At 46.7% G+C, this 27,900-nt stretch overlaps 1 protein-coding gene and 1 long non-coding RNA gene across 4 annotated transcripts; one reads left to right on the forward strand and one right to left on the reverse strand.

Annotated features, from left to right (window-relative positions):
* Positions 1–697: 697 nt before the first annotated feature.
* On the forward strand, positions 698–26,716 carry LOC135174766 (zinc finger CCCH-type antiviral protein 1-like). Of its 3 annotated transcripts, XM_064142302.1 has the most exons (14): positions 700–1,126; positions 3,243–3,375; positions 6,368–6,620; positions 7,449–7,571; positions 7,941–8,045; positions 10,102–10,203; positions 12,437–12,560; positions 13,886–14,051; positions 16,062–16,182; positions 16,717–16,813; positions 17,782–17,860; positions 22,828–22,958; positions 23,633–23,784; positions 24,929–26,716. In XM_064142302.1, exons 1-14 carry the CDS (start codon positions 834–836, stop codon positions 25,210–25,212), a joined length of 2,163 nt encoding a protein of 720 aa, XP_063998372.1. In that variant the 5' UTR covers positions 700–833; the 3' UTR covers positions 25,213–26,716. The 3 variants fall into 3 exon arrangements, with proteins under 3 accessions (XP_063998373.1, XP_063998374.1, XP_063998372.1); XM_064142303.1 differs by lacking the exon at positions 22,828–22,958 and having other exon boundaries at positions 698–1,126; positions 24,929–25,017; XM_064142304.1 differs by lacking the exons at positions 22,828–22,958; positions 24,929–26,716 and having other exon boundaries at positions 698–1,126; positions 23,633–23,829.
* On the reverse strand, positions 2,795–9,635 carry LOC135174775 (uncharacterized). The gene is made up of 4 exons (XR_010302085.1): positions 9,266–9,635; positions 8,888–9,003; positions 3,919–4,088; positions 2,795–3,413 (listed from the first exon to the last, which is right to left on the reverse strand). It is a non-coding gene; the product is annotated as an uncharacterized LOC135174775 (long non-coding RNA).
* Positions 26,717–27,900: the final 1,184 nt, after the last annotated feature.

Genomic DNA, 27,900 nt, shown 5'->3' on the forward strand with positions numbered 1-27,900 from the left:
TGCCCCTGTACTCTGCACTGGTTAGACCACACCTTGAGTACTGTGTTCAGTTCTGGGCCCCCCAGTTTAGGAGGGACATTGAGATGCTTGAGCATGTCCAGAGAAGGGCAACGAGGCTGGTGAGAGGCCTTGAGCACAGCCCTACGAGGAGAGGCTGAGGGAGCTGGGATTGGTTAGCCTGGAGAAGAGGAGGCTCAGGGGTGACCTTATTGCTGTCTACAACTACCTGAAGGGTGGTTGTGGCCAGGAGGAGGTTGCTCTCTTCTCTCAGGTGGCCAGCACCAGAACAAGAGGACACAGCCTCAGGCTGCGCCAGGGGAAATTTAGGCTGGAGGTGAGGAGAAAGTTCTTCACTGAGAGAGTCATTGGACACTGGAATGGGCTGCCCGGGGAGGTGGTGGAGTCGCCGTCCCTGGAGCTGTTCAAGGCAAGGTTGGACGTGGCACTTGGTGCCATGGTCTAGCCTTGAGCTCTGTGGTAAAGGGTTGGACTTGATGATCTGTGAGGTCTCCTCCAACCCTGATGATACTGTGATAACAGCGCTTAAAACAAGGAAGTTCCACTTCGCTTTCACTCGTTTCCAGCATTTATCTCACGGCTGGTTAGCAGCCGAGGAAGCCTCCCCCCGTCTCCTCCAGGGCAGTGAGGAAGCTCCCCGCTAACTCCGCGCCCTCGCCTCCCTGCGCCACCCCGCCGCAGGCCCCACCTACCGCCCGGCCGCTCGCTGCCTTCGCTTTCGATTCCTGCCGCGCCCGGGCCGGGGGGAGAGTCCCGCCCCGCACCGCCTCCTCCCTTCTCCTTCCGTCCTGTCCCGCTGCGGCCGAGGGGCGACGATGAGCGACCCGGCGGTGTGCTGCTTCCTCACGAAGACGCTGTGCGCCCATGGCGGGCAGCTGGGGCTGTCGGAGCTCCAGCAGCAGGTCGGTCTCTCGGCGCAGCAGCTGGAGGAAACGCTGTCGACGGCTGGCCCGCAGAACTTCCTGGTGCGGCGGGACGATGGCGACGGCAGCACCCAGGTGCTGGCCGTGTCGGCCGTGCGGGTGTGTGTTCGCAAGGAGTGCGAAGGCTGCGAGCGGCTGCATCTCTGCAAGCTCCACCTCATGGGCAAGTGCAACCTGGGCTCCAGGTGAGTGCCGGCGGCGCACCGAGGGCACCGCCGTGCCCTCCGCACACTGACCCCCGATCCTCCCCGAACCGGCGACCGTCGGAGCTGGTCCGGCGCGGCTCGGCGGTATCCAGGGCTGTTTCCCGTCCCGAACTAGCGGAGGGCGATGTTCCATATCATGTGGCGGGGGGAAGGTGGGATAACGCCCCAGCCACCTCCCCAGGCCACCCGTCCTTCATGGCGCAGAACTCCTTCCCAACAGCCGATCTACGTCTGCGCTTCTCTGGTTTGAAGCCATTGTCCCTCACGCTATCAGTACAGACCTTGGTAAACAGTCTTTCTCCATCCTTCTGCTATGCCCCCTTCAGGTAGTGGAAGGCTGCTGTTAGGCCTCCCCGGAGCCATTTCTTCTTCAGCAAGAGAAGTTCTGTGATTCTGTTAAACGGTTTACAGATGTTTCTCTGGTAAGACAAGGGCAAAGTGTTGGGATTCTGTCTGGTTTTAATCTAGAAAGTGCAAACATTTTGCTTTGCCGTTAGCCACTGCTCCACTTGCAGCCAGTTCTGCGAGGGGCAGTGCTTGGTTTCCCACAGACATCGATCCTGGACGTATTGAGAACGTACAAGAAAGATAGGCCTGGCACTGTCTCTCAGACACGGACTGAGAGGACACCCTCTCAGTCTCTGCTTGAAGCTGTAGCAAGATCTGTCTGTCCTCCCAAGTAACAAGCGACAGGACAAGAGGAAATGTCCTCAAGTTGCCCCAGAGGAAGTTTAGGTTGGACGCTAAGGAGAACCACAACACTCACCAAAAGGGTCGTCAAGCAGACACAATGATAACTAATCAGATACATGTGAAAAGTTACTTGCCACATACCAGTTTAAACCAGGTTTAACTAGCAGAAGATGTCCCTGCTCACTGCAGGGAGGCTGGGCTAGATGACTGTTGGAGGTCTTTTCCAACCCAAACCATTCTATGATTCCACGATTCCATTTCACTAGGGTAGAAGAAGAAGAATCTGGTGGGGTATCAGCACATTTCTAGCACTGCAACAGTGGAAGATGTGAGGACTTTGACAGAATTGTCACTTTAAGCCCCCAGAGCTCACTGCTGCCATGAGGCTGTAGCAAGCTGGGAGTCAATCTCTTTTCCCAAGTAACAACAGGACAAAAGGAAATGGCTTCAAGTTGCACTGAAGGAAGTTTAGGTTGAATATTGCTCTTTGTTTCAAACTGGGTACCACCTTGGGCCAGCCTGTTCTCCTGGCCGAAGAAGCCCAGCTCCCTTAGCCTACCCTCACAGCAGAGGTGCTCCAATTCTGTGTTCCACAAAGCACTCTGTCCAACACTTGGTAGAGGGGTCAGGTGCAAAACAAGGTCTGTACAGAAGGACTGGACCAGACGCAGTGTGAGGTAAAAAACCTTTAACAGAGTTTCAGGAGCCTGAAAGGATAAAAGGAACAGAGACTTGAGTCTAATGGATTAATAGGTACAAGTAGGGCAGACAGACTTGACTTCAAATCTGTGCTGTTAGCTTTCTTAAGTGTGGTCTGGACACCCTGATGTTTAAAATGGGGACAATACCACAAATGTATTTTACAGTTGTTATGCTCTTTGGTCTGTTCTGTAGCTGATTACAGAGTCCATCTGAATGTTTACGGTGACTTTTGCCAAACTTCTTTTCTCTCTATGGCTTTTCCAAAGCTGCACATGGTGTGAGGTGGCACAGGCAGGGTGCAGGAGCAACCACAAACCACGGATGAAATGCAAAGAGTAAATTTATTTTCATTCCCTTCATCACTGAAGCAGCACCCAGGCAGAGGCACTCAAGCAAGGATGCTTGCTACTTTGCTTTGGTCTCTCCTGCAGCCGGGCAGGAATCTCAAGCATGTGTCTGAGCCTATTACAGGCCTGTGTTACCTGAACACAGAACTTCTACTCGTCAAACACACAAGGACAGGCAACAGTTTGAATGTTGTGTATGTTTTTGTTCACCCCAGCTGCAAGTCCTTTGAGCGTGTTTGCAGTCTTCCCTGCCACTCTTGTGTTATTTTATTTCCCGCGTTATCTATCTGAGGTTCTTTAAATCAACTTGACTGAAGAAGCAAAGACTGATATTTCTGTGTATTTTCTTACAGAGGTTGTAAATACTCACATGACATCATCAGTGGTGAGAACAAAAAAGTTCTTAAGTCCCACGGCTTGTCTGGTCTCGATGAGAATGAGCTGCGAGTGCTGCTCCTCCAGAATGATCCTTTCCTCCTCCCTGATGTGAGTTGCACTGATGCCTTAAGAGAAGCTTTTGATAACTAGGAATGAGAGGGAGGGAAGAGAACATGGAGTTTTGATCTTGATTTCAAGCTGTTAAGATATATGGCAGTAATATTAGATCAACCTGGAATGAAGTGTGAGTGGTAATGGGGGTGTGTGTGTAAGCACCAAAGGGAACAGTATGGAGCCAGCACTGAGCAAGTGCCACATCCTTATGATAAAAAACAAACCCAAAGCAATAAAACTGCTAAGCACAGAGGAGTGTGTTGCTTACATAAATACCAGAAGGCTTACAGCTGGATAAGGCACGTCATCTATGGCTTGTCAGCAGAAGACCTGCTGTCTGACAGCAGGATGTGGACAGCCTGTTTGCATGTCATTCCTGTTATCCCAACAGGAGAGCTATAAAGTTACTCCAAACAAGCAAACAAAAGAAGTCAGCAGCTTCAGCAGACGATGAGGCAAGCAGCACAGGAGTGAAAGATCACAATAAAATAAAGCACAGAAGTGAAAGATCACAATAAAATAACTGGGCATGCTTACAGGATAAGAGGCCTGACCAAAACCCAGTTTGTTGGCTCTTTCCCAAGAAATGATGGAGGCTAGCACGTGGGGGCCCATTTCCTTCTTCAGCCTAAAGAGATGTTGTGGCTTAACTGTAGCCAGTCACTAAGCACTGTGTAGCTGCTCACTCCTTGCTCTCCACGCACCAGCTGGCAGTGGAAAGAGAGTTAGGAAAAAGAAAGTAAAACTTGCAAGTTGAGACAATTTCATAACTGAAATAAGATATTAATGGTGATAGTAGTAATGATGAAATAAAATACTACAATAGTAATGAAAAGGAAGGTAACAAAAAGAGAAGTAAAGCCCAAGAAAGACAAAGTGATGCACAGTGCAGCTGCTCACCACCCACTGACCCATGCTCAGCCAGTCCCAGAGCAGGGATCTGCCCCTCCCAGCCTGCTCCCCCCAGTTTAGATACTGGCTATAATACTCTGTAGTATGGAATATCCCCTTTGCCAGTTTGGATTGGCTGTCCTGGCCATGCTTCCTCACAGCTGCTTGTACCACTCCTCTCTGGGAGAGCTTGGGAAGCTGGAAAGTCCTTGGCTTAGGGTAAGTGCTCCTTAGCAACATCTAAAACATTAGCGTCAGCACTATACCAGCTACTGAGAAGAAACTTCACTCTATCCCAGCTGAAAATAGGACAGTAGGCCTGCACATTTTGGTGCTTGAGGGTTTAGAGAAGTAGGAAAAGGCTTTGAGAGAAATGACAGGACAATTGCAGTCAGTTTTATGTAAATTCTGCCCCTTCCAAAGGGCACTGAGTCTTTGCACACCAATTCTCTCTGAAGCAACCTTTGTCCGGTGCGTATGCAAGGCATTGATTTAGTTACATTTGGCTGAACCATTCATCCTGCTTCTGTGTGTGTCTATAAAGGCTGTGCTGGCCTCAAGGTATGGCTGCTTAAAGGCCAAGCGTATCCTGTTTTACCTACAGCTGTTCCTGGTTAAGATATTACCTGTTATCCTTTTCTCTTAGAGGTTATAATCTCCCCAGATCTGTTGGCGTAACAGTTCTGTTGTTTTCTTCTTCCCTGCTGTGACAAAATGGATTTTTTTTGGTTTGGTTTGGGTTTTTTTTTGAGGTGTGTATAGTGTTCTAAAATACACCTGAGAAGCATGGTCATTATGAGCACAATCTTTGTCCTGCTTAGCTGTATCTAAAACTTAAGTTTGTTTCTTGTTTGATTACTTCCAGGAATGAGCAGATACTATCAGCCTTCACTGATTGGTATTACACTTAAGCTCTTACCTATAGATTTGTTCAGGCCTTATAGAAATACAGAATGTTAGGGGTTGGAAGGGACCTCTGCACATCATCCTGTCTAACCCCACTGCCAAAGCAGGAGCACCTAGGGCAGGTCACACAGGAACACATCCAGGTGGGTTTGGAATGTCTCCACAGAAGGAGACAGTCTGCTCCAGGGCTCTGCCACCCTCACAGGCAAAAAGTTTTCCCTTCTGTTTTTGTGGCACCTCCTCTGCTCCAGCTTGCCCCCATTGCCCCTTGTCCTGTCATTGGACATCCCTGAGCAGAGCCTGGCTCTGTCCTCCCCACACTGCCCTGCACATCTTTACCAACACGCGTGAGGGCAGCCCTCAGGCTCCTCTGCTCCAAGCTGAAGAGCCCCAGCTCCCTCAGCCTGTCCTCACTGCCTTCAGCATCTTAGCACTGGAGATATCATTAATTACCATTTATTGAGCACCTGTTAGGGAGTAAGATAGCAGAAACAACAGAAAACAGTGATGCAGGCCATTCATAAGCCTGACAGCTGGGATCAACATGGGTCAATAACCTGAAACACAGGAAGTTCTAACAACATCATGGGAAAATCCTGTAATGGAGCCCTGGAGCAGCCTGCCTAGAGAGGGTGTGGAGGCTCCTTTGGAGACTTTCAAAACTTACCTAGTCTGCTCAATGTGATCCTGCTCTGTCAGGGGGTTGGGTGAGATGATCTTCAGAGGTCCCTTCCAACTCCTGCCATTCTGTGATTCTATGACCTCAGAGTACTCTGTAGATAATAAGTTCTTTTAAATAATGCTACATCTGCCACTGTGTATGTGGGGTTTGTATGCTCATTCTTTGTTATTTGCTGTGGTTTTGATCTTTTAAGTTTGTTTTTCCATAGAATAACTGCAAAACATTCAGTTGCTATGCAACTGTCTTGCCCAGGAGTGCCAAGAATGAATGCTTGTTGGTTTGGTTTTTCTTTGTCTTGGGGTGAAAAAAACCCCTCACCCTTCACTTCAAAACTGAATATGCATGACTCAGCTGAATATGCCTGCTCATCTGTGCCAGAAATGAACACACCCCTTCTAGCTGCTGTCTTTCTGCGGTTAAAACTGCCTGTGAACAGGACAAATTGCAAGATGACTGATTCTAATGTGCTTTTCCATGTCACATTGTCCCCGTCCTCCATGCTTCTAGACCTGCCAGTTTTACAACAGAAAGGATGGGACCTGCAACCAGCAGAACAACTGCAGAAGGCTTCATGTCTGTCGACACTATCTCCAGGGGAGTTGTAGATTTTTAAAGTGCAAGAGGTCCCACAGCTTTTTGAATGCTCATGCACTGACACTGTTGGAAGCTGTTGGCATTGATTCAAACACAGCTTTAAAGATCCAGATCGTGTATGACCACAAGCATGTGGAATTCAACAAGGAACTGCAGAAGGAGAGAGGTAAATGGGAAGAAATGTTTGGTTTAAATAGAATTTTGATTTGGGCAGAGGTTGAAGCCAAAGACCAGTAGAGGCTGGGGGCTGATCTGTTGGAGAGCAGCTCTGGGGGAAAGAACCTGGGAGTCCTGGTGGACAACAGGATGGCCATGAGCCAGCAATGTGCCCTTGTGGCCAAGAAGGCAAATGGCATCATTGGGTGTATTAGAAGGGCTACAGCTAGTAGGTTGAGAGAGGTTCTTCTGTCCCTCTGCTTTGCCCTGCTAAGGTCACATCTGAAATACTGTGTCCAACTGTGGGCTCCTCAGGTCAAGAAGAATCCAAGGGAACTGTTTGAGAGAGTCCAGCACAGAGCCACAAAGGTGCTGAAGGCAGTGGAACATCTCCCTGTGAGGACAGGCTGAGGGAGCTGGGGCTCTTTAGCTTGGTGCAGAGGAGCCTGAGGGCTGCCCTCATTCATGTTGATAAAGATGTGCAGGGCAGTGTGGGGAGGACAGAGCCAGGCTCTGCTCAGGGATATCCAATAACAGGACGAGGGGCAATGGGGGCAAGCTGGAGCAGAAGAGGTTCCATGGGAACAGAAGGGAAAACTTTTTGCCTGTGAGGGTGGCAGAGCCCTGGAGCAGGCTGCCCAGAGAGATTGTGGAGTCTCCTTCTCTGGAGACATTCCAAACCCACCTGGATGTGTTCCTGTGTGACCTGCCCTGAGTGCTCTTGCTCTGTCTGGGGCTTTGGACTGGATGATCTCTGGAGGTCCCTTCCAACCCCTGCCATTTTGTGGTTCTTGCCTCACCTCAGAGCTAAACTTTATCCTCCTTGCTGTGATTTCAGTACCCAATTACAAACCAAGAGCAAATGTAGCGAAAAAAACCGTTACTACAATAAGCAAAGATCTGAGGTCACCAACAGAGTACTCCAGAGCACATGTGCCACCTTCAGAAGGTAAATATCTAGGTAAGTACCAGCTACTTCACATGGAATCAGCTTTCCTATTTCCTTTCTTACAACAGGTATTTTTTTTTATCCTCTGCCATTGTGATCTGCTTTCAGGAATGGAGTAAGTCAAAGCCTTGTTGCGTGGGAGGGGGAGCTGCATCACCACTGCCTAAAATAGTGCAGAACTGCTCTGCTGCTGAATGACTGTGAATAACTGTGATAGGCTGGGTTTTGTAACTGTGTGCTGCTAATGTGTTGTATCATCAATGGAGTGCTGGTGAACAATTGTATGTGTGATGGCTATAATCCTCAACACACAAAGAAGGATGTTGCCAGCTAGCTGAGGTTCCTTTCCAGCAGTGCTCTTCATTTAGTTTTCTGATGCAGGTCCTAGTAGCAGTGTATCTGGTCAGATACAACAGCAGTTGACAACAGAAGCCAGAGGTAAAGATGGAGCATTGCCCGAAGTGAAAACAAAAGCTGAAGATGAAGGTATGGACTGTTTCTAACCTGCAGGTCTTGAGATCAGTGATTCTTATTGGGATTTGGTTTCACACAGCCCTAGATTTCCCTGTGCTGTCAGAGTGCAGTTTGTGTGCTTCCCCTACCCTGTGCTGAAAGCCACGGGACTGGATTGCCTCTGGAAGACTGTTGGAATTTCTGCCCAAGCATGATCAGAGGGCTGGAGAACCTCCCTTATGGGAGCTGGCTGAGAGAGCTGGGGCTGTTCAGCCTGGAGAAGGGTCTAGGGAGACCTTGTATCAGCCTTTCAGTACTTGAAGGGGTCTTACATGAAAGCTGGGAAGGGACTTTTTTCAAGGACTCGTATTCATAAGATGAGAGGGAATGGATTGAAGCTTGACAAGGGCAGATTTAGACTGGAGATTAGGAAGAAATTATTCACAGTGAGAGTGGTGAGACACTGGAACAGGTTGCCCAGGGAGGTCATGGATGCCCGCTCCCTTGAGTTGTTCAAGGCCAGATTGGATGAGGCCTTGAGCAGTCTGGTCTAGTGGAAGGTGTCCCTGCCCATGGCAGGGTGGTTGGAACTGAATGATCTTTGAAATGCAGCACAGTGGGGAACAGTGGGGTTGGAACTGGATGTTCTGTGAACTACAGCACAGTGGGGAACAGTGGGGTTGGAACTGGATGTTCTGTGAACTGCAGCACAGTGGGGAACAGCTGGGATTGATCTCTGCACTGTTTTGAACACTGTGTTTCATTCCTGGAAATGAGACAGAGTTGTATCTGTGCATGTGATACCTTTCCTTGCTTTCTGTCTCCAGGGAATGGATGTAGCTCTCTCAGTGATGCAGTTGTCCTCATACACCTACCTATGAGGAAACAGGAACTGACAAATCTTCCAGGTTCTCCTGAGCAGCAGGGTTTTGGCTTTAAAGCCTGTCAGAGTCCAGTACTCCCTGAACAGCTTATTTCAGATGTTCCATCCCTGAAAAGTGTAATTATAATATCAGATTTACTTACTTGAAGATAGTTGATGTCAGCAGGTGTTATGGGTTAATCATGGTGGGCAGCTAGGCACCACACAGCCACTGGCTTTGCTTCCTCCCAGCCCCCAGTGAAACAGGGAAAATAAATAAAGAATAAAAACAAGAACACTTGAGGGTCAAAATGGGATTGGGAAGTGAAGAATAAGAGGACTATGAAAGAAAAGAACAAAGCAAAACAAGCCATGCAAAGGCATCACTCACCACCTGCCATGGATAGGCTGATGCCCAGCCAGTTCCTGAGCAAAAGGCAGCCAGCCCTCATAGAACTCCCTCTTTTCCATGTTAATGCTGAGCATAATCCTGTATGGAATATTTCTTTGGTTAGTTTAGAGTCTCCCCTCCTAAGCTGTTGCATACCCCTCTGTTCATTCATCAGGAGGCAGGATAAGAAACAGAGAAGGCCTTGAAGCTGTGCAGACATTGCTCAGCAAAAGCTAGTGTGTTACCAGCAGTGTCAAAAAGGTAAAAGACAGCATCATGTAAGCTGCTGTGAAGAAAATTAACTCTATCCCAGCCTGTGGGTTGAAGCCAGCTCGAGCCTCTTGCTCTCTTTACAGTTCTTTTGTTAGATGTTTACCTTTGATACCCCTGTGTTGGGCTGAGGCCTATATTGACTCACCCCCACGTTGTTCTAGCTACCTTAAGGAGAAACATTTATACCCCTGCTTGATCCACTCAGCTCACATTGCCATTGAACTACAATGAAGGCCACTCTCTTGTGTCCTTTGTGCTGAGATGGCTTCTTTGCAACAGCCAGAGTCAGTCACACCCTACCTTGCTCTCTGGGCTTCCTGTCATCACCCTTGGTCACCTCCACTGAACTTTCTTCCATTGTAGGGGTTCACTGATCAGTCACAAAAGCTCTAATTCATGCAGTGAGCTGTATGGGAGATTGTCAGATCCTGCAAGTGCTTGACTTAGCTACTGTAGTCAAGTCCCTGTTACTGCTGGGATGAAATCCCAAATACAGTGTCTTTGTCTCAGAGCTTTGTTTTGGTCCAAAGGACAAATAAGGACTGATGTGTTCTTTCCTGTAGATAAAAAAGATTATTCCTCTGCCAAAGATTCTAAGAACACCAAGGAAGAAAAGTGTGATGAGATCTGTGTCTTCTATGTTTGGAAGTACTGCAAAAATAATGGTAAGTTCTCTTCAGAGAGCAGTGTCTGCCCAGTGGCTCAGGCTGGTGGTGGCCTCATGGAGTGGCAGTGGTGATGGTGCCTTTTCACTCCTTCACTTTGTTTCCAGGTCACTAACACCACCACAATTACAAACATCCATCAGATGAAAATCAAAGCAGTTAAACCTTTTCTTCTCTAGATGATCCATCTATGGCCTCTTTTAGTCCTGTTGGGTATGCTTCTGTGGCAAAAAACACTCTTCCAGTGTTAGACTCCCTGTAACTATTAGATCAGTTTAAGAACTGGATTCATGCTGTCATCACTGATAACAAGATGTCAGCTTTTATTCCTGCTGTATCCTACATACATCAGATAATAGCCACATTCTTCTCCAGTAAGTCCTTTCAAAAGTGATCTGAAGTGTTGGAACATCTTAAGAAAACACAGTGGTTGTATGAGCTAAGCTAAAGATAATCCACTCCATCATCTACCTAGCAGAGGTCTGGGAGAAAAGTATTAAGAGGCTGTGCCATAACAGTGGCTTAATTCCCAGGTTAGGCTCTTCCTTACCAGGAGGTACCATGAGATTTTCTTTCAGTGAACTCATCCAGGGCCTTTCTGAAGGACTACTTTTATCAGCACCTGGTCTTGGTATAAGATCCACTTAAAGCAGACTAGAGTTTGCTTAGAATCTGGGCCTGCTGTTTGCTGTAAGGTGTGTGTGTTTAGCATTTCTGTAGTGGGTTTCTTCTGGTAAAGATGCTTTCCTCATAAGCTCCTTTTCTGAGAGGCAGATGAGTAAGTTACCTCAGGGCTTAGTAATACCTCCTTTTAGCCATTACTGCTGCTATTCTGTGACCACCAAGCAGCTAAACTCAAATGGTGATTGGAGAGGTAGAGTGCTTTGCCACACCATGTCTGGCTCAAAAGCTGTAAGAAAGAGGTTTGGTCCATGCCTGGGTGTGGGGTGTACATTGGCTTCCCTCAGCAGGGAGGCCTGGAGGTCAGCCTCTACCTGTAGCCAGCAGCATGCACACATGCAGGGGTGTGCAGCAGGTCTGAACTCCAAACACACATAGAAAACACAGATGATTTTAAAAACCATCCAGAGCCTTCCTCTTGCTGTGGGAAGGGTATGCAGCATTGCTGCAGGTCTTGCACACAAGGCAGCTCAAAGCTGCTGCTTCCTGTATTCTGAGAAGCAAAGCAACAGTCCCAACAGTGCCTTGCAGTCTTGTTAGGAAGGAGCATTCTGCTTGCTCAACAGTGAGTATTGGGTCCCTCCTGGGGGATGTTCTCTGGAGCACTGCAGTCCTTCATGCTGCCTCGTTTGTTGGGCTGGGCCTAAAAAATAATCAGGTCTTGATAAACACCTCATAAGTTCTAAGGGACTAAGGGAAAGAAAGGACCAAATCTATCATAGAGGCATAGAATGGCTTGAGTTGGGAGGGACCTTAAAGATCATCTAGTTCCAAACCCCTGCCATGGACAGGGTCACCTTCTAGACCAGGTTACTCAAAGCCACACCCAACCTGGTTTTAAACACTTCCAGGGATGAGGCACCCACAGCCACCCTGGGTAGCCTATACCAGAGTCTCACCACTCTCCTACTGAAAAACTTCTTCCTAAGATCCAGTCTAACCCTGCTCTCTCTCAGCTGTAAACCATTCCCCCTTGTCCTGTCTCTAGACCTACAACTGCACCCCCCTTCAGCTGGAAGGCAGCTATAAGGCCTCCCCAGAGCTGCCTTTTCTCCAGGCTGAAAAGACCCAATCTTTGTAGGAGAGGTGCTCCAGCAATCTTTGTAGCACTGTTTTGGACCCTTTCTGACAGCTCTATGATCCTTGGGTGATGTGTACATCTTTGGGTGATGTGTACATCCTTGGGTGATGTGTACATCCTTGGGTGATGTGTAGACCAGACTTCATACAGCTGAGAAGCATGGTGGTGTGTCATGCAGACACACACTTTCTGTCTCTGGCCCTGCTGCCCCAGCTGCCAATGTGGTATCTCATGAGAGAGAAGGCTGTGATTTATTGGAAATAGATTTGGCAGTATGAGAGCTTCTGTTAAGATAAGACTAGACAAAAGCATGCTTCTGCTGTTCAAACATACTTCTGTTTTCAGCACCCTGCCTTTATTGCTCATACCAAAGCCTGAGTGGTAAAAACATTTGTTCCTTTTTTATTTTTCTTCTCCTCTTGCTATCTGTTACTCTTGCAGACCTCTTGACTGTGTCTGATCTCCTTACAGATAAATGCACCTCTGTTCATTACCATTTGCCATATCGATGGCAGGTATACAATGGGATCACCTGGAATGACCTTTCCATGATGGAGGATGTTGAAAAGGCCTATTGTGACCCAAAAAACACCAGGTATGATGGTGCTGCACCTCTTCTTTACAGTACAGTGGTTGAGCCCCAGAAGAAAAGCTTTTTCCAGGAAGTCAGGAAGAAATGTTTCTTTCCAAAGATGTCTGCTCTCCATCACTTCCCAGAATCTGGGAGGGTGTACAAATGAGAGTTTTTCTGCTTTAAAAGAAAAATGACTGCAATGGAAACAACCCATTTTCATCTTCCAAAACTAACACAACAATATTTTTCAGTTAAAACTACAGTAATTTTTAGCCCATGCCTCTTCACACAGCAGATGGTTTTGATTTGCAGCTTGACTAGGCTGCTGGGTGGTGCAAATCACAAGCAAGGTTCCCAAGAGGAAGCTGCTTTCAGAGTCTTTCTGAGAGTTAATTTTTCAAGCCTCCCAAGAGAAGAGCCCAGTTGGTTCCAGTGATGAAGCTATTTACAGGACTGACAGGTGTGATTGCATTCTCTGGAACTACAGAAGAAGAAGGAACTTCTTTCTGCAGGTGCTTCCTGGTGAACTGAGTCACATATCATAGAATCCTAGAATGGCTTAAGGTTGGAGGGGACCTCCAAAGATCACTTACTCTAACCTCCCCACCATGGGCAGGGACACCTCTCACCTAGACTCAGCTGCTCCAGGCCTCATCCAACCTGGCCTTTGACACCCTCAGCCAGGAGGCATCCACAGCCTCCCTTGGCAGCCTATTTCAGAGTCTCACCACCCTCCTACCAAAGAACTTCCTAAGATCCAGTCTAACCCAACTCCAAGCTACAAACCATTCCCCTCTGTCCTACTGCTTGACACCCTCATGAAAAGTCCCTCTGCAGCCTTCCTGCAGCATCCCTTCAGGGATTGGAAGGCAGCTCTAAGGTCCCCCTGGTGTCTTTTCTCCAGGCTGAACAACACCAGGCCCCCAGCCTACCCTCACAGCAGAGGTGTTCCAGCCCTTGGATTATCTTTGTGGCCTAGTCTGTATTCTCTCCAACATCTCTGTGTCCTCATGCTGGGGACACCAGAACTGGAGGCAGTGTTGGAGGTGGGGGTCTCACAAGAGCACTGTGCTTGCAGAAATCCTTTTGCCACTGTCTGCTAAGCTGTCAGTGCAACATCTGAGTAGACTGAGCTGGTGTTTGATGTCTCACAGCCCATAGTTCTCTTCTGAAGCTGGTGAACAGTTCTCAGAGCTGCTGTGCATGGTCTGGGAAGCACTCCTGTTCCAGGGGTAATTCCGTGTGGGCAGTCACATGATATCACGGACAATGGCACCAGATTGAACTGGAGATTGGAGGGTAAAATACACAGTGACAGCTCTAATAGCCTGAATTTGTCCTTGCAGCATGGCAGATAGGAACATTAATTTCCAAACAATGACCTGTGCTTCCTCCTTGATTCGACGCCTCTCTACACCATCATCAGTCACAAAGCCCTCATTACTACTGACCACAGAGTGGATTTGGTATTGGAAGAATGATCTAGGCCAGTGGATTGAATATGGAGAGCAGGTGAGTCCACATTCTGTTTCTGAAGCAATGTCCAGAGACTCTTCCCCCTACCCCTCTTTACTGAGCAAGGTTAATTCCCTTCTGGAGCTATCCACGACTTCTGCACAGCTTTAACATGTGTCCACTGTCCTTGACATAGATTGCCTATGGAATCGTTCAGGAATTGGTCTTGCCTCTCTTCTAAGCAGTGTCCTGTTTCCTTAGACATGCAAGGGCTGTTCTCTCAGATCATGTGTTACTGTTTTCCTTGGCTGGTCAACTCTTCTTTAATGAGAACGTGATCCATGTGAGAAATGCAGGGAAAGAAACAAGCAATATCTCCTTCCCCTAAAGCAGATGAAGTTTTCCCCACCTGTTTTACAGTATAGCTGCAGAACACAAAGAATATCCAGGGATATGGAGAAGTACCCAGAGAAAGAAGATGGAGCAGTGCTGGGCCTTGATTTCAACAGGCAGCTTAAATGGGAAGTGTCTCCATCAGCACACCCTCATTCTACACTGATTTGTACATTAGAGAGTTAAACCTAGGTCATGGCTTAACCTCACTGTCGTGGAGCAGATTCAGAATCTGCCAGCTATGCCAGTTTGTCACGAGGGAGGTTTGTAGACTGTTTAAGGAACCACCACCAGAGCCAGCAGCTAATATAGTTCTACTGAAGCAGGGTGTGGAAAATGTGAGACTTGACGAAGTCTGCTGGCTAGCTTCACTCTCTTACTTACTGCAGAGGATAGAAGAATAATTCAAAGTTGCCAATACAAAATCTTAGTACAAATTTACACAAGGTTATGTGCTGTAAGGGATCTCTCAATCTCAAGAAGTAGCCTTGAGAGATGTCTTGGCTCGAAGGGAGATGACTGCTGTGCAGCTTGCTTCTCAGAAGAGGGAGCTCCTAAAAGCTGACTCAGGCTGGCAGTGCACTGATTTATGGAATAAAGTGATTGGCTTATAGTCAGATTCAATAGGATGGAAGAGGTAAACACGAGACTCCTAGTGTCTGCAACTTCAATTGCTCCTTGACAAATTAGGCTTGGAACAGCGACCAGCTATTCATGTGTTAATGGTACGATCCAGATTCCAAGCTGATAGGCATCAGTGCTCACGGGGCCGCCCTGTTGTTCTGTGGGCTTTCAGAGAACAGGTTGGAAATAGAGAATTTCATTGCCTAGGCTTCCTTTGAAGCCTGAACCAAACTACCACCTGGTTTGGTCAAGGAGTTGAGTGCGTTGGTCATGTCTGGCCAGCAACTAAGCACCACACAACAAGGCTGAACTTCTTTACTGTAAGGGTCCCAGAGCACTGGAACAGGCTTCCAAGGGAGGTCGTGGAGTCTCCTTCTCTGGAGACTTTGAAGGCCTGTCTGGATGTGTTCCTCTGTGATCTGTGTTAGATAGTATTGTCCTGCTCTGGCAGGGGGCTTGAACCCAATGATCTCTTTGGGTCCCTTCCAACCCCTAACATCCTATGATCCTATGACCTCAGTGGGGAAGAAAACTTGTAGATCAAGATAAAGACAGTTTAATAAGTAAAACAAAAGCTACACAAGCAAGGAAAGCAAAACAACTACTTCCCTGCCTTCACATCAGCAAGCTGGTGTTCAACCATCAAAAGGCTCCATCACACACAAGAGTTGCTTGGAAAGACAAAATGCTGTAACTCCAAACGTATGCCCCCTCCCTTCTTCTCCCCCCAGCTTTGTATGCTGAACACAACATGATACGGGGTATCCCTTGGCTCAGTTGGGGTCAGCTGTCCCAGCTGTGTCCCATCCTAACCATTTGTGCACCTCCAGCCTCCTCACTGGTTGGGTCGAGTGAGAAGCAGAAAAAGCTTTGCCTCAGTATAAGCACTGCTCAGCATAACAAAAACATCCTTGTGCTAGCAACATTGTTTCCCTCTTCACCCTCCTCTTTGACTCTTTCTCTCTACCCAAACTACGTGTCCAGGGTTTAGTCCTGACTATGTTTACTCATTACTCTTTCTGTTTTCCCTCTTCCCCCACCCCTGCAAAGGGAGAAGGAGATAGTGTGAAATCACCAACTTCTGCTATTATTGAGAATTTGTATCTAGCAGATCCAGATGCCACCATATCTTTCCAGGCTGGCTTGCATCACTACCAGCTCAATTTTAAAGGTACTCATTTTAAAAGCTCTCATTTACAACTCTGCAGTGCTTTACAAAGACTCAGTTGCAAGCTACCTTACCTTTGGAAGCTGTGACTTCTACTAACAGTACCAGATTTACTCAATGGAAGGGAAAGTGAGGGAGTGATGGCCTAGAGGAACTTCTTGACAAAAGTAACCTTCCCTCTTATTCCTTAACCCTATCTAGACTTAGATGGGATCAGAAATAAAGATTTGTAGTCTTCACATAATGTCAGAGTAAATGTAGAGTTAACCCTGTGGATGGTGAAAATGAAAATCTGAGCACCTTTCTGTGCTGCTGGAGCAACATTTAAAGAACATTTTAAGACTTAAGAGAGCAAGCAAGACAGGCACAAGTTAAATCATACTTACAGGAAGGACAAGAAGCTTACATAGGCTTTGTGAGGCTGTTCAGCAGATAAGAAGGACAATGAATATGCACTCTTCATTAATGAATGTCATTAATTAATGGATCCATCATGTCTGCTTACTGATGGCTTTTTCCTTCTCCTTTCTCCTCAAGAGATGACCCAGAAAAACATCACTTACAAAACTCAAAGACAGGTCTGCAGGCGGCCAAAGTTTGTGTCTGCTGAAGATGTACAGAAGATCAAGAGCAGGTAAATTATGCTCTTCGTGGGTTTTTGTATCTCACAAGTAAGACAAAATGGCTGCCAGCACTGGCAGTAACTGTGCAAAGAAACTGGGGGTCCTGGTGGACAACAGGATGTCTGTGAGCCAGCCATCTGCCCTTGTAGCCAAGAAGGCCAATAGCATCCTGGGTTGTTATTAGAAGGGCTGTGGTTAGTAGGTTGAGAGAGATTCTGCCCTGGTGAGGCCACATCTGGAATAATTGTGTCCAGTTCTGGGCCACTCAGTTCAAGGAGAACCTCAGGGAACTGTTTGAAAGAGTCCAGTTTCCTTGTGAGGACAGGCTGAGGGAGCTGGGGCTCTTCAGCTTGGAGCAGAGGAGCCTGAGGGCTGCCCTCATTTATCTTGATGTACTGGGCAGTGTTGGGGAGATGGAGCCAGGCTCTGCTCAGGAAAAGGGGCAATGGGGGCAAGCTGGAGCAGGGAAGGTTCCACAGGAACAGAAGGGAAAACTTTTTGCCTGTGAGAGTGGCAGACCACTGGATCAGGCTGCCCAGAGAGGTGGAGTCTCCTTCTGTGGAGACACTCAAACCCACCTGGATGTATTCATGTGTGACTTGCCCTGGGTGCTCCTGCTCTGGCAGGGGGCTTGGACTGGACGATCTCTGGAGGTTCCTTCTACCCTCTATCATTCTGTGAGTCTATCTGTTGCTAGAATAAAACATTATCTGGACTGCACAGAATCTCACAGCCTCTTAGCTTTCTGCATCACCAGGTGTCCGGGGTGCAGGTTACTCCAGGTACCACATCCAGAGGACTAGTGCTGGAGAGTAGTTTCTTAAAAAAGCAAAGGAAGGAGGGCTCTGACTGGGCTGTTCCTCAGTTTTTGTGGTTTAGTTTGAAATACAGGATCTGGCCAAAGAGGATGCTGCCAGTCTGAATCTTCAGAGCTGCAAGAGAGTTACTAAGCTCTTATTTTCTGTCTGTTTGCAAACAGCCAGAGAGATTCTTCATCTTCATATCAAACTTATCCTAGCCACTGGGATCCATCTGCGCTTCCTGAGTTTGGATACAAGGTAGGTTTTATTTTTTACTCCTTTTTTGCTCCTTCTCTTGTAGTTCTAATGGAACTGCCTGATCCAAAAGAGGATGATGCTTAACTGAAGGGATTGTAACTGGGCAGATTCTAAAAAGGGACAAAAGTGACATCAAAACCCACCTGGATGTGTTCTGTGTGACTCGCCCTAGGTGATCCTGCTCTGACAAGGCAGTTGGACGGCATCATCTTTCAGGTCCCTTCCAACTCCTAGCATTTTGTGATTCCGTGTTTATTGTGTCACACAATCTTGCATGATGCTGACCGGTTTGTCTACAGACAGAAGAGAAGTAATGCCACATTTCCAGGCTTGAGGATTCCTTCTGGCTCCTTTCAGTTAGCAGAGAGCTCCATTGCCATTCTCTTTGTATTTTATGTTCCTTACTGGAGACTTGTTAGCAACAGCCTAAGAGCCAGAAGAACCTTGTCTCATAGCTTCCATGGACTCGTTTCAGTTAGTCTTTATGTTGTGCATTTATGCCTCTTGTGTTGGATGGTGCCTTACGCCATGTAGCATCAGTATCTGGCCGTGTGTCTGTAAAGCAAAGTCACCTCAACAGTGTTCTGCAAAAGATCAGTTGGAAAACCTGTTCTGTACATTGGCTCACTTCCACCAGCTGGCTTTCACAGTTAGCAAACCCCCCTCCTTTTTCAGGGCTCTGAAAGTGTCAGGTACCATCACCTGCTGAATGAACTCATTCTGTGCTTGTGTGGGAATCTGGCAGCCAGAGCTTTTGAAGCTTTGGGCCTGGTGTATTTTGAGCTCTGTCCAAAAGGTAATCAACTCTGCTCTTGACTTAGCAGCAGCTTAACTGATGAAGTAGCATTTGGTGGGGCAGTGTTAGGCATGGACTTCAGAAGGCTTCCCCACACACACACCCCGTGAAGACATTTCTTTGCACAACTTATTTTTCTTATATACACTTCCAGTTCTATTCACATGGCAATCTACAGATAGTCTTCAGATCACACCCTTTACTACCCATGCAAACTAATTACACTTGTTAATTACATCAGACCTTCACACTTCCATTTATCTTATCTACCATCTACACCAAGAAGTACCAATTGTTTCATCAATACTGAGCTGAAATAGGTCATTCCCATAAAGATAAGCTGATTTTTTTTCCCCCCATGCAGGGTAGGAAGATATGAAGCTCTCCTCATTTTAGGCCTCCAAGTTGTATGTACTGAAGTGCTTCCCTTATTTACTCTGAAAACTTCAGTCTGCTTTCAGTTGCATCCATTTTGGTGGGGTGTTTCTGGAGTGACTGAGATGAGCACAGAGGCCCTGGAATGGGATGTGCAGATCCATGGTATTGTTGGTGGTACTTGTGTCTAGTTTCCCAGAGCTCAGTTTGTTTGCTGAGTTGGCACCTATGAAAACCATCTCATAGAATCATGGAATGGCTCAGGTTAGAAGGGACCTTAGAGCTCATCTACGCCAACCTCCCCACCAAAGGCAGGAATGCCTCTCAGCTAGACTTAGCTGCTCAAGACCTCATCCAAACTGAACAGCCTTGAACACCCCCAAAGAGGAGGCAGCCACAATCTCCCAACCGATACCAGTCTCAATACCCTTGTACTAAAGAATTTCTTTGTAAGATCCAGTCTAACCCTGCTCTCCCTCAGCTTCAAAACATCCCCCCCTTGTCCTATTGCTAGACACCCTTATGAAAAGTCCCTTTCCAGCCTTCCTGTAGAACTGCCTTCCAGTACCTGCAAGGAATCTAAGGTCCCCCTGGAGTCTTCTTTAGGCTGCACAACCGCAGCTCCCTCAGCCTATCCTCACTTGTAACCTGAGTGCCTTTCATAGGAAAGAAAAAGTTTGTTCTGTACCTAAAAAGTGACAAAGCCCTCAGTAACCTGCTGGAGCTGGAAGTGAAAGCCTGGGCTAGATGAGCTATTTCTGTGAGATCCTAAGTTTGTTGTTTGTTTGTTTGTTTTTTGTAGTAGGTTTTTGAGGCTGGCTGTGATTCTGCGTGCGTGTGGTGACCATCTGACAGTTCCGACTCCATCAACTTCCTTCTCTTCAGACACTGACAGATAATCTTGGCAGAATTTGCTGTGCTACAAGTGACCTATTTAAAAAGAGAACACCTCTGTGACATGAGGAGGAAGGTTGTCTTTGTTTTAAAAGAGGAGCTGTAGTTTGGTACCATGGATTATTTTTGTAGTGTTGCAGTGTCTTAAGCTGTTCAGTCATTTAGAATCAGACTAGGAAGCAGAAGGGGTGACATGCACAATGGGAAGCAGTAACACAAACTGGCAAGTGGATGTGGATTTCTTCAGTTGTTGTTTATCAGACAAGATTGAATCTGCATGCAGTCAGTAAACCTTTGAAAGGCAAAATAAAAGGAATTTATACTCACCACACAGAATCATAGTATTGCTTCAGCTGGAAAAGCCCTCCAAGATCATCCACTCCAACCATCAATCCAATGCCACCATGGCCACTAAACCATGTCCACATGTTTCTTCAAGATCTCCAGGGATGGTGACTCCACCACCTCCCTGAGCAGCCTGTGCCAATGCCTGACCTCTCCTGCAGCAAAGAAGTATTTCCTAATCTCCAACCTAAAGCTCCCCTGACATAATTTCAGGCCATTTCCTCTCATACTATCACCTGATACATGCACCCACTGGAGTAAGAGGACTGACAAAGAGTTGTGAGTACATCTGTGACTGACTAGACCAAGGAAGATGGGACTGACTAGACCAAGTGAAGATGTGACCAAGTGAGCTGGGGCTTTCTGTCAAATTGTCTTGAACTCCGTGATGGCTTTTCAGTTGTCTTTATTAGCTGAGGAATGTGTGCAGTGGGTTTGTTAGAGGCTGTCTTTGTGTGGCAGCTGCGATGCTGAATGCTGATACACACCAAAGGCTGCTGTGCTGGAACAGATAAGGGAGCTGATAGAATGTGAAGAGTCTGTATCTGTGCTTCGTTAGTTCCAGTTGGGTCACTATCACTGATAGGAGCCTTCCAAAAACCAAAATTAAGCAGATGGGGTTGGACTAGATGACCTTTGGAGGTCCTGTCCAATCCAGACCATTCTGTTATCAAGGTTTGATCTCAGAGTGCTGGTCTTGAACAGCCACAGGCTATGAGAAATTGCTGTCAGAGCAGTGATGATTTCTCTGCCTCAGAATTTTCACCCCTTGATAGTGTCTTGGTAGAGGCTCACATTTTCTAGGATGGGTCCTTTTTAGTTCTGAAAAACTGTGAAGAATGTATGTTAGGAACAAGTTCTGCACCATGAGGGTGCTGGAACACTGCAGCAGGTTGCCCAGGGAGGTAGTTGAGGCCCCATCCCTGGAGATATTCAGAGTCAGACAGGACATGGCTCTGAGCAACCTGATCTAGTGGAGGATGTCTTTGCTGGCTGCAAGGCAGTTAGTTGGACTAGATGAGCTTTGGAGGTCCCTTCCAATCCAAACCATTCTATGAGTCTGTGCTGTTGTGAACAGCCCCAACTCCCTCAGCATAGCCACGTAGCAGATGTGCTCCAGTACCTTTCTTAGAGGATTTAACTTGCACCATGTGGCTGCCCCTCCATTATCAGTGAGGGCCACAAAGATAATCCAAGAGCTGGATCAACTCTGCTGTGAGGACAGGCTGAGAGAGCTGGGGCTGTTCAGCCTGGAGAAGACTCCAGGAAGACCTTGGAGCTGCCTTCCAATTCCTGGAACATGCTGCTCAGGGAGATTGTGAATGCCTCCTGCCTAGGGCTGCTGAAGGCCAGGTTAGATGAGGCCTCAAGCAGCCTGGTTTAATTGAGGCAGGGAGGTTGGAGTAGATGATCTCTGAGGGTCCCCTCCAACCTGAGCCATTCTAGGAATCTATGATTAATGCACAAGCTGGACTTGCTACCCAGGAAAACTCTTCCTCTTTTCTGTGCAGCTGTGAAACACAAGTCCTGTTTTATCTTCTCTCTAAACTCAGCCTTCTAGAATCTTGAGCTTTTGTCTGCCAGATGAAAGTATTGATCTCATTCTGCCTCCTAGGATGAGCACTGCAGCTCCTCTGCGTCATACAACTTCGATTAGGTCGGACGTTGAGTCCCCACTTGGCTTAGGCAGTTGTAACAGGTGATGTCAGTCTGCCAGCACTATGCATTTTCAGTCCAGTTCATGGAAGAGAAGTATTTACTCTAGAAGATTAAAGACACAGAGTTCTTTGGAGAAAAAAAATGGAAGATTTATTCATGACATAAGCAAGCAGAAGAGCTCAAATTGCGTTTTAATTATGTTGTTTTGCATTAACTTTTTCTTTGGGTAAAATGTGCATTTTTGAATGGGGTTTCAAACATGAACAATATGGATGAAGAGCTTTTGTTTCCTTCAGGAAAGGAGATCAATTTGCTTAAGCAGGTGTTTATGGTAGGATTCTTCTTGGAATCTTGATTGATCTCTTAGGTTTATAAATGTAGCTTTTCTTTTTCAGTCGATATTTAAGTTGCAAGTTTTAACTGTGAGAAGTTATAGGGCTATGATGCTGGGAGGTTGGATGTATTTAGTTTGTTTGATCATTAATAGCTGAAGCTCCCTTAAAGGTTTACAAATGATTCATCTGTACTCAACCAACTTTATACAGGAAACTAGTATTATCTGGAGCACCAGTCAAGTTCTCTTAGTGAGATTTCAGTTTCCTTGAGATGCAAAGTGCCAAGTGTCAGCACGTACTCAGAGATGATAAACATTCATCCTTTTGCTTTCATCATCCTTCCTGAAGAGAGGTGAAGTGCCCTTGTGCAGCAGGAGTGACATACTGATTGTCATATGAAGTGTCTGTCCTAATTAATCACATGGTCACAAGCTAAAGCATTAAATTAGCCTTCATAAGTGCAGCTTGGGGATTCTTCTGAAAGTCTGCTGCAGTTAGGCTTCTGCATCTTACAAGCTGACCAAAGCCTGATGTCTTCTTGTGCTTTGGTTTTTCCTCTATAGGCAGTGGAGATCAAACATACAAGCACTGAATATGGCAGAATAAAGCAGCTCTTCCTTCAAACGATGAAAAACTACAAGGTCCTTAAGATACAGAGGGTTCAGAACCCATCCCTCTGGAAGGTGTTTCAGTGGTCAGTATTTGTTTCCTTATCCTTATGGGGAGCTGGTGTCCTGTAGGTTCATAGATACATAGAATGGCTCAGATTGGAAGTGACCTCAGAGATAATCTCCAACCTTCCCACTATCGGCAGAGATGCCTCTGCAAAGAGACAGGAGACATTAAAGCAGCACTAGCAGGACCCTACAGAGCAGCAGGAGATTGATGCAGTGAGGAGTGCAGCACTAGTAGGACCCTACAGAGCAGCAAGAGATTGATGCAGTGAGGAGTGCAGCACTAGTAGTACCCTACAGAGCAGCAAGAGATTGATGCAGTGAGGAGTGCAGCACTAGTAGGACCCTACAGAGCAGCAAGAGATTGATGCAGTGAGGAGTGCAGCACTAGTAGGACCCTACAGAGCAGCAAGAGATTGATGCAGTGAGGAGTGCAGGAGTGTCAGTGCTTACTTAAATTCACTTTCAAAAGCCAGAAGGATCTAGAATTGCTGGGCACTGTTGGCAGCATGTTGCTCATCTTTGTAACTGCTCATCATACTGCTAAGACTGTCTCATCTTCCAGTCTGAGAGAGAAGAAAGCAGAGGGGAAATCTCATTGAGCTGATACTCATATGTGGATTAAATACTTTAAAACCCCTTTCTCTTGTTGCTTCCATGTCTCACACTCTCCTCCCTTGCATTTCTCTGTTAGGCAAAAGGAGAAGATGAAGAGGGAAAGAGGAGGGAGAGAAGTTATCGAGAAGCTCCTGTTCCACGGAACCAAGAGCATCTTCGTGGAATCCATCTGTCTGCACAACTTCGACTGGAGGGTTTGTGGGAGCAATGGAACTAACTATGGAAAAGGTATGTAGGAGGTGACTCTGTGAGTTAGGCATCTCCTTAGACTCTCTGATACTACAAGTTTTGAAGTCTTCAAATATAGAGTGAAGAGGTAGGAATCTGAATCCTCTGCAGAGGACAAGGATTTGCTTGGTGCGGGCATAAGGCTTTTCACAAGGGATTAAGAGAATGCAGGTTAGGATTTGAAAAGCCTGTGTTGCTGTAGGTGGGATGTTCTGGAGGTTCCTGCTCATCATTTGAATTTGCCAGAGAAATGGCCCCTAGTCTTCAGGGCCTGGAGGAAGAAGGGTGTGCATTCCCTCAGTGTGATCATGGAAGGTTCTCATGCTTTCTTCTTTGCCCCCCTTACCGTAAGAGACATACCTGTAGCATTTTTATATGTTGTTGGCTTTGTAAGAATTATTCCTAAAATAGCAAATGGAAATTCTGTGATGAAATTATAGAATCCTAGAATGGCTCAGGTTGGAAGTAACCTCAGAGCTAATCCGCTCCTACCTCCCCACCATGGGCAGGGACACCTCTCAGCTAGACTCGGCTGTTCAAGGCCTCATCCAGCCTGGCCTTTAACAGTACCTCAGGGAGGAGGTAGCCACAGCCTGTTCCAGAGTCTCACCATCCTCCTACTGAAGAATTTCCTAAGATCCAGTCTAACCCTGCTCTCCCTCAGCTTCAAACCATTCCCCTTTGTCCTGTCTCCAGACACACTCAGGAAAAGTCCCTCTGCAGCTTTCCTGCAGGATCCCTTCAGAGGTTGGAAGGCAGCTCTAAAGTCCCACTGGAGTCTTCTCTTCTGCAGGCTGAACAACCCCAGTTCACTCAGCCTGTCCTCACAGCAGAGGAGCTACAGCCCTTGGATCACCCCTGTGGCCTCCTCTAGACTTGCTGCAACAGCTCTGTGTCCTTCTTACCCTAATACCCATAGCTGTAGTGGTTTTATGTGTTTTGGGTTTTTTAAAGAACCATTCCCGAAGTAGAAAATTCTGTATGGAAACTGTGTGGTGAAATCCCTTCTCTATGGCATTATGCCAACTGAGTAAGAGGAGATCTGAAAGTTGGGCCAAATGTCTCTTGCAAAGCACAGGGACACTGTCTTTGCTGTCACTTAACCCATTATGCCTTATAACCACCTTTTCTTGCCATTTTCCAGGAAGTTACTTTGCTAGAGATGCTTCCTATTCCCATGAGTACTGCCAGCCTGTGGGGAAAAACAATACCATGTTCGTGGCTCGTGTGCTGGTTGGAGATTATGTCAGCGGCAACACAGCCTACGTTCGCCCTCCGGTAAAGCCTTCTAACAGCCTTCAGTTTTATGATAGTTGCGTGGACAATGAATTCAACCCTTCTGTCTTTGTTGTCTTTGAAAAATACCAGGTTTACCCAGAGTACATCATAGAGTATAAGGCAGAAGAAGAGAAATGTGTCCTGTCTTAGAGGGAGCAGAGCTGTTTGTATCCCTCATCTTACTTTTCTCTATTGCAAGTGTTCTCGTGCTTGATTTGAATACAATCCTTTGGGCTGTTAATCCAAAGATACTCTGGAGTGAGAAGGCTTGATGTTACAGCTAGGTGAGGCTAACTGCCTTGTGGCCTTCCTTTCCTAAATGAAACATGGACAATTGGATAACTGTAGCAAGAAAAATCAGTGTAATGGGATGAGAAATCTAATCGGCAACTAGTTTAGAGAAAGGAAATAATTTCAAGTACAGTCTAGAAATTAATAGAGAGGCTTTTTCTTTGCCAGCAGTTCAGTTAAGAGAAAAATTAACAGTCCACAGGTTTCTAGTAGCCAGGGTCTTTGCAGTGTAGAATAGGGCTGTTCTCGAGCCTCTTGTCTGTCACAGTTCTTACCAAGTCACTGTACGTAAGAATGAGTTAGTTTTCAGAATGCTTCTTCTTAAGGATGCTATGTTTCAAGTTTAAAATGAATAAACAACAAAGAGAAAAGTTTAAGCCCATGTCCTAAATTCTCTAGCAGAGAAGTTGCACCTCTACAGAGGCAGCGACTCTTTGGATCAGGAAATCATTTGATCAGATTCTTTTTGTAGCTCTGCAGTAACTTGGTGTGGTAGAGCTGGAGTGAAACCGTGACAGTCACAACAAGCGAGTACTAAAACGTGGTGGTTTGGCTGCCACTGATGGCCACAAGTCTCTACAGGCTGTCAGAAGCACTGACAGTTTCTGTCCTATTTGTACACGGTAATTTTCGTTGCCCTCAAACCCAGGACATGGCTGACAGGGACCAGTTATGTTCTCTCCAGGGCAGTGGTAGCAGTGCTGTCTTAAGATAAATTGTACACGTGTTTTGTTGACCACATTGTGTTGGACAACTTGCTGAGAGCTCAGGGGCAAGTGTGGTTCCTCTTTGTTTTCTGGGCTTGCTGTGGGTGATCCTAAATAGAGCTTCCCTGGGCCTGGTGTTTTGCCACACTTCCTTAGTAGCTTTGTACATCACTGACAAAGACAAACAGGGCTTAAGCCCCCTTTGATTGCCTCAGATGAAAATAAAGAAACTCTAGGAGAGCTTCTGCTGAACTTAACTAGAGGGGTTGTACCTTAATCGAGCTGAAGACCCTCTGTACAAAGCTGTCTAGAGGGGAACCAGCTGCTGAGGATAGAGAAGCAGCAAAGTTTTGCTTTCAGATTGGCTTTACAGTAACGGAATTAATCTCCCGGTTCTTTGTTTCCCTGATCTGAATCTGTCAACCACATGTACTACTCGAAGCTTTCAAGTTCCTAAGAGGATGGGGAAATACATAAAAGTAGGGTGTCTTACTAAAGTTACTATCTTGGAACTAAACTAAATAACGTGTCAGTAATACTTTTAAAGGGGAAGATTTTAGCAGTTTTTAAGAGCTTTCTTGCTTTCATTTGCCTGTAGAGTTCCTGAATTGCTGTTTTTTTTTGCCATAGTTGCAAATAAAACGTGTTTTCTCTCACTTTTTGTTTCCTAGTGTGCAGTTTGTCTCCAAACATAAACTCACACCACAGTTAACCAGACTTAGTCAACTGGAGATGTAATGCACGTGCTCAGTGTCTTCTTTTCAGCTCTGATTCTAAACCAGGATACAGTTCTGTGTTAACCCAGGCCTCCAGGGCTTTGTTTTGCTTCCTGGCACAGTTGAAAAATAAAAACCAAAACCCCAAACAAATGCAATGCTGGAAACAGCTCTGAAGAAGTGAAAGCTGTGAACGTGCAGCCCCCTGACACAGCTGCTCTTTTGGTTCATTTCATCTCAAAGACAAGGCAGATGCGAGTAGGAGGTGATGCCTTGGAACAAGTTAGTTCACCATAGCCAGGTGTTGTCATGGCCTGTGAGACTGACTGGGGGCTGTACACAGGCACAATATCCCCTCTCTAAAGGCCTTGGTCGGTAGCTATGCACACAAAGGAGTTAAGGAAGGCGCTGAACAGAAACATGCCCTTGGGACAGGGGTGTGCCTTGCACTGAGCTACAACAACAGCTGATGCTGAAGACACTGGTGAGGTAACTGAGCTGATGGTGTGTATGGTGACTAAGCAGTTCATACAAGCTTGTTAAGTGGGGTTATTGCCCTTGCAGCCCCCTGAGGATCATGGAAAACACCATCAAAGTTAAAAGCAGCTGTTTCCTGATGTAATGCTGGCAGAGTAGTTACTGCCCGGGCTCAAATTCTGATGCACAGCACTAAGGACTAGAACCTCTGCCCCTCTTCATCCAGGAAAAGAACCATCCCAGGGGCTGGGGTGGGGAAAAGAGCCGAACTGGCAGGTGTGGCAAAGATGTATTATAGAAACAGAATGGTCTGGGTTGGAATGGACCTCCAATCTCCTCTGCAGTAACCAGAGGCATCCTCCACTAGATCAAGTTGCCCAGAGCCCATTTGAGCCTCAGCCTTGAGAACCACCAGTGCTGGGGTCCCAATCACCTCCCTAGGCAACCTGTGTCTTGGTTGCATAACCTGTGCATACCCAGTAATTTTTCTGTAACCAGCTGATCTTCCTACACTGCTCTTCAACTGCTCTGCTTAGCTATAAAAAGGTGAGCTTTCCAGGAGGCAGCATGGACCTTGGCTAAGTTGTTCCTCACCTTGGTTTTCCTCTCCCATCATTCTTCCCATTGAGCTACCTGCTTGTTAATTA

This window comes from Pogoniulus pusillus, chromosome 4 (assembly GCF_015220805.1).
Source record: "Pogoniulus pusillus isolate bPogPus1 chromosome 4, bPogPus1.pri, whole genome shotgun sequence".
NCBI classification, from domain to species: domain Eukaryota; kingdom Metazoa; phylum Chordata; class Aves; order Piciformes; family Lybiidae; genus Pogoniulus; species Pogoniulus pusillus.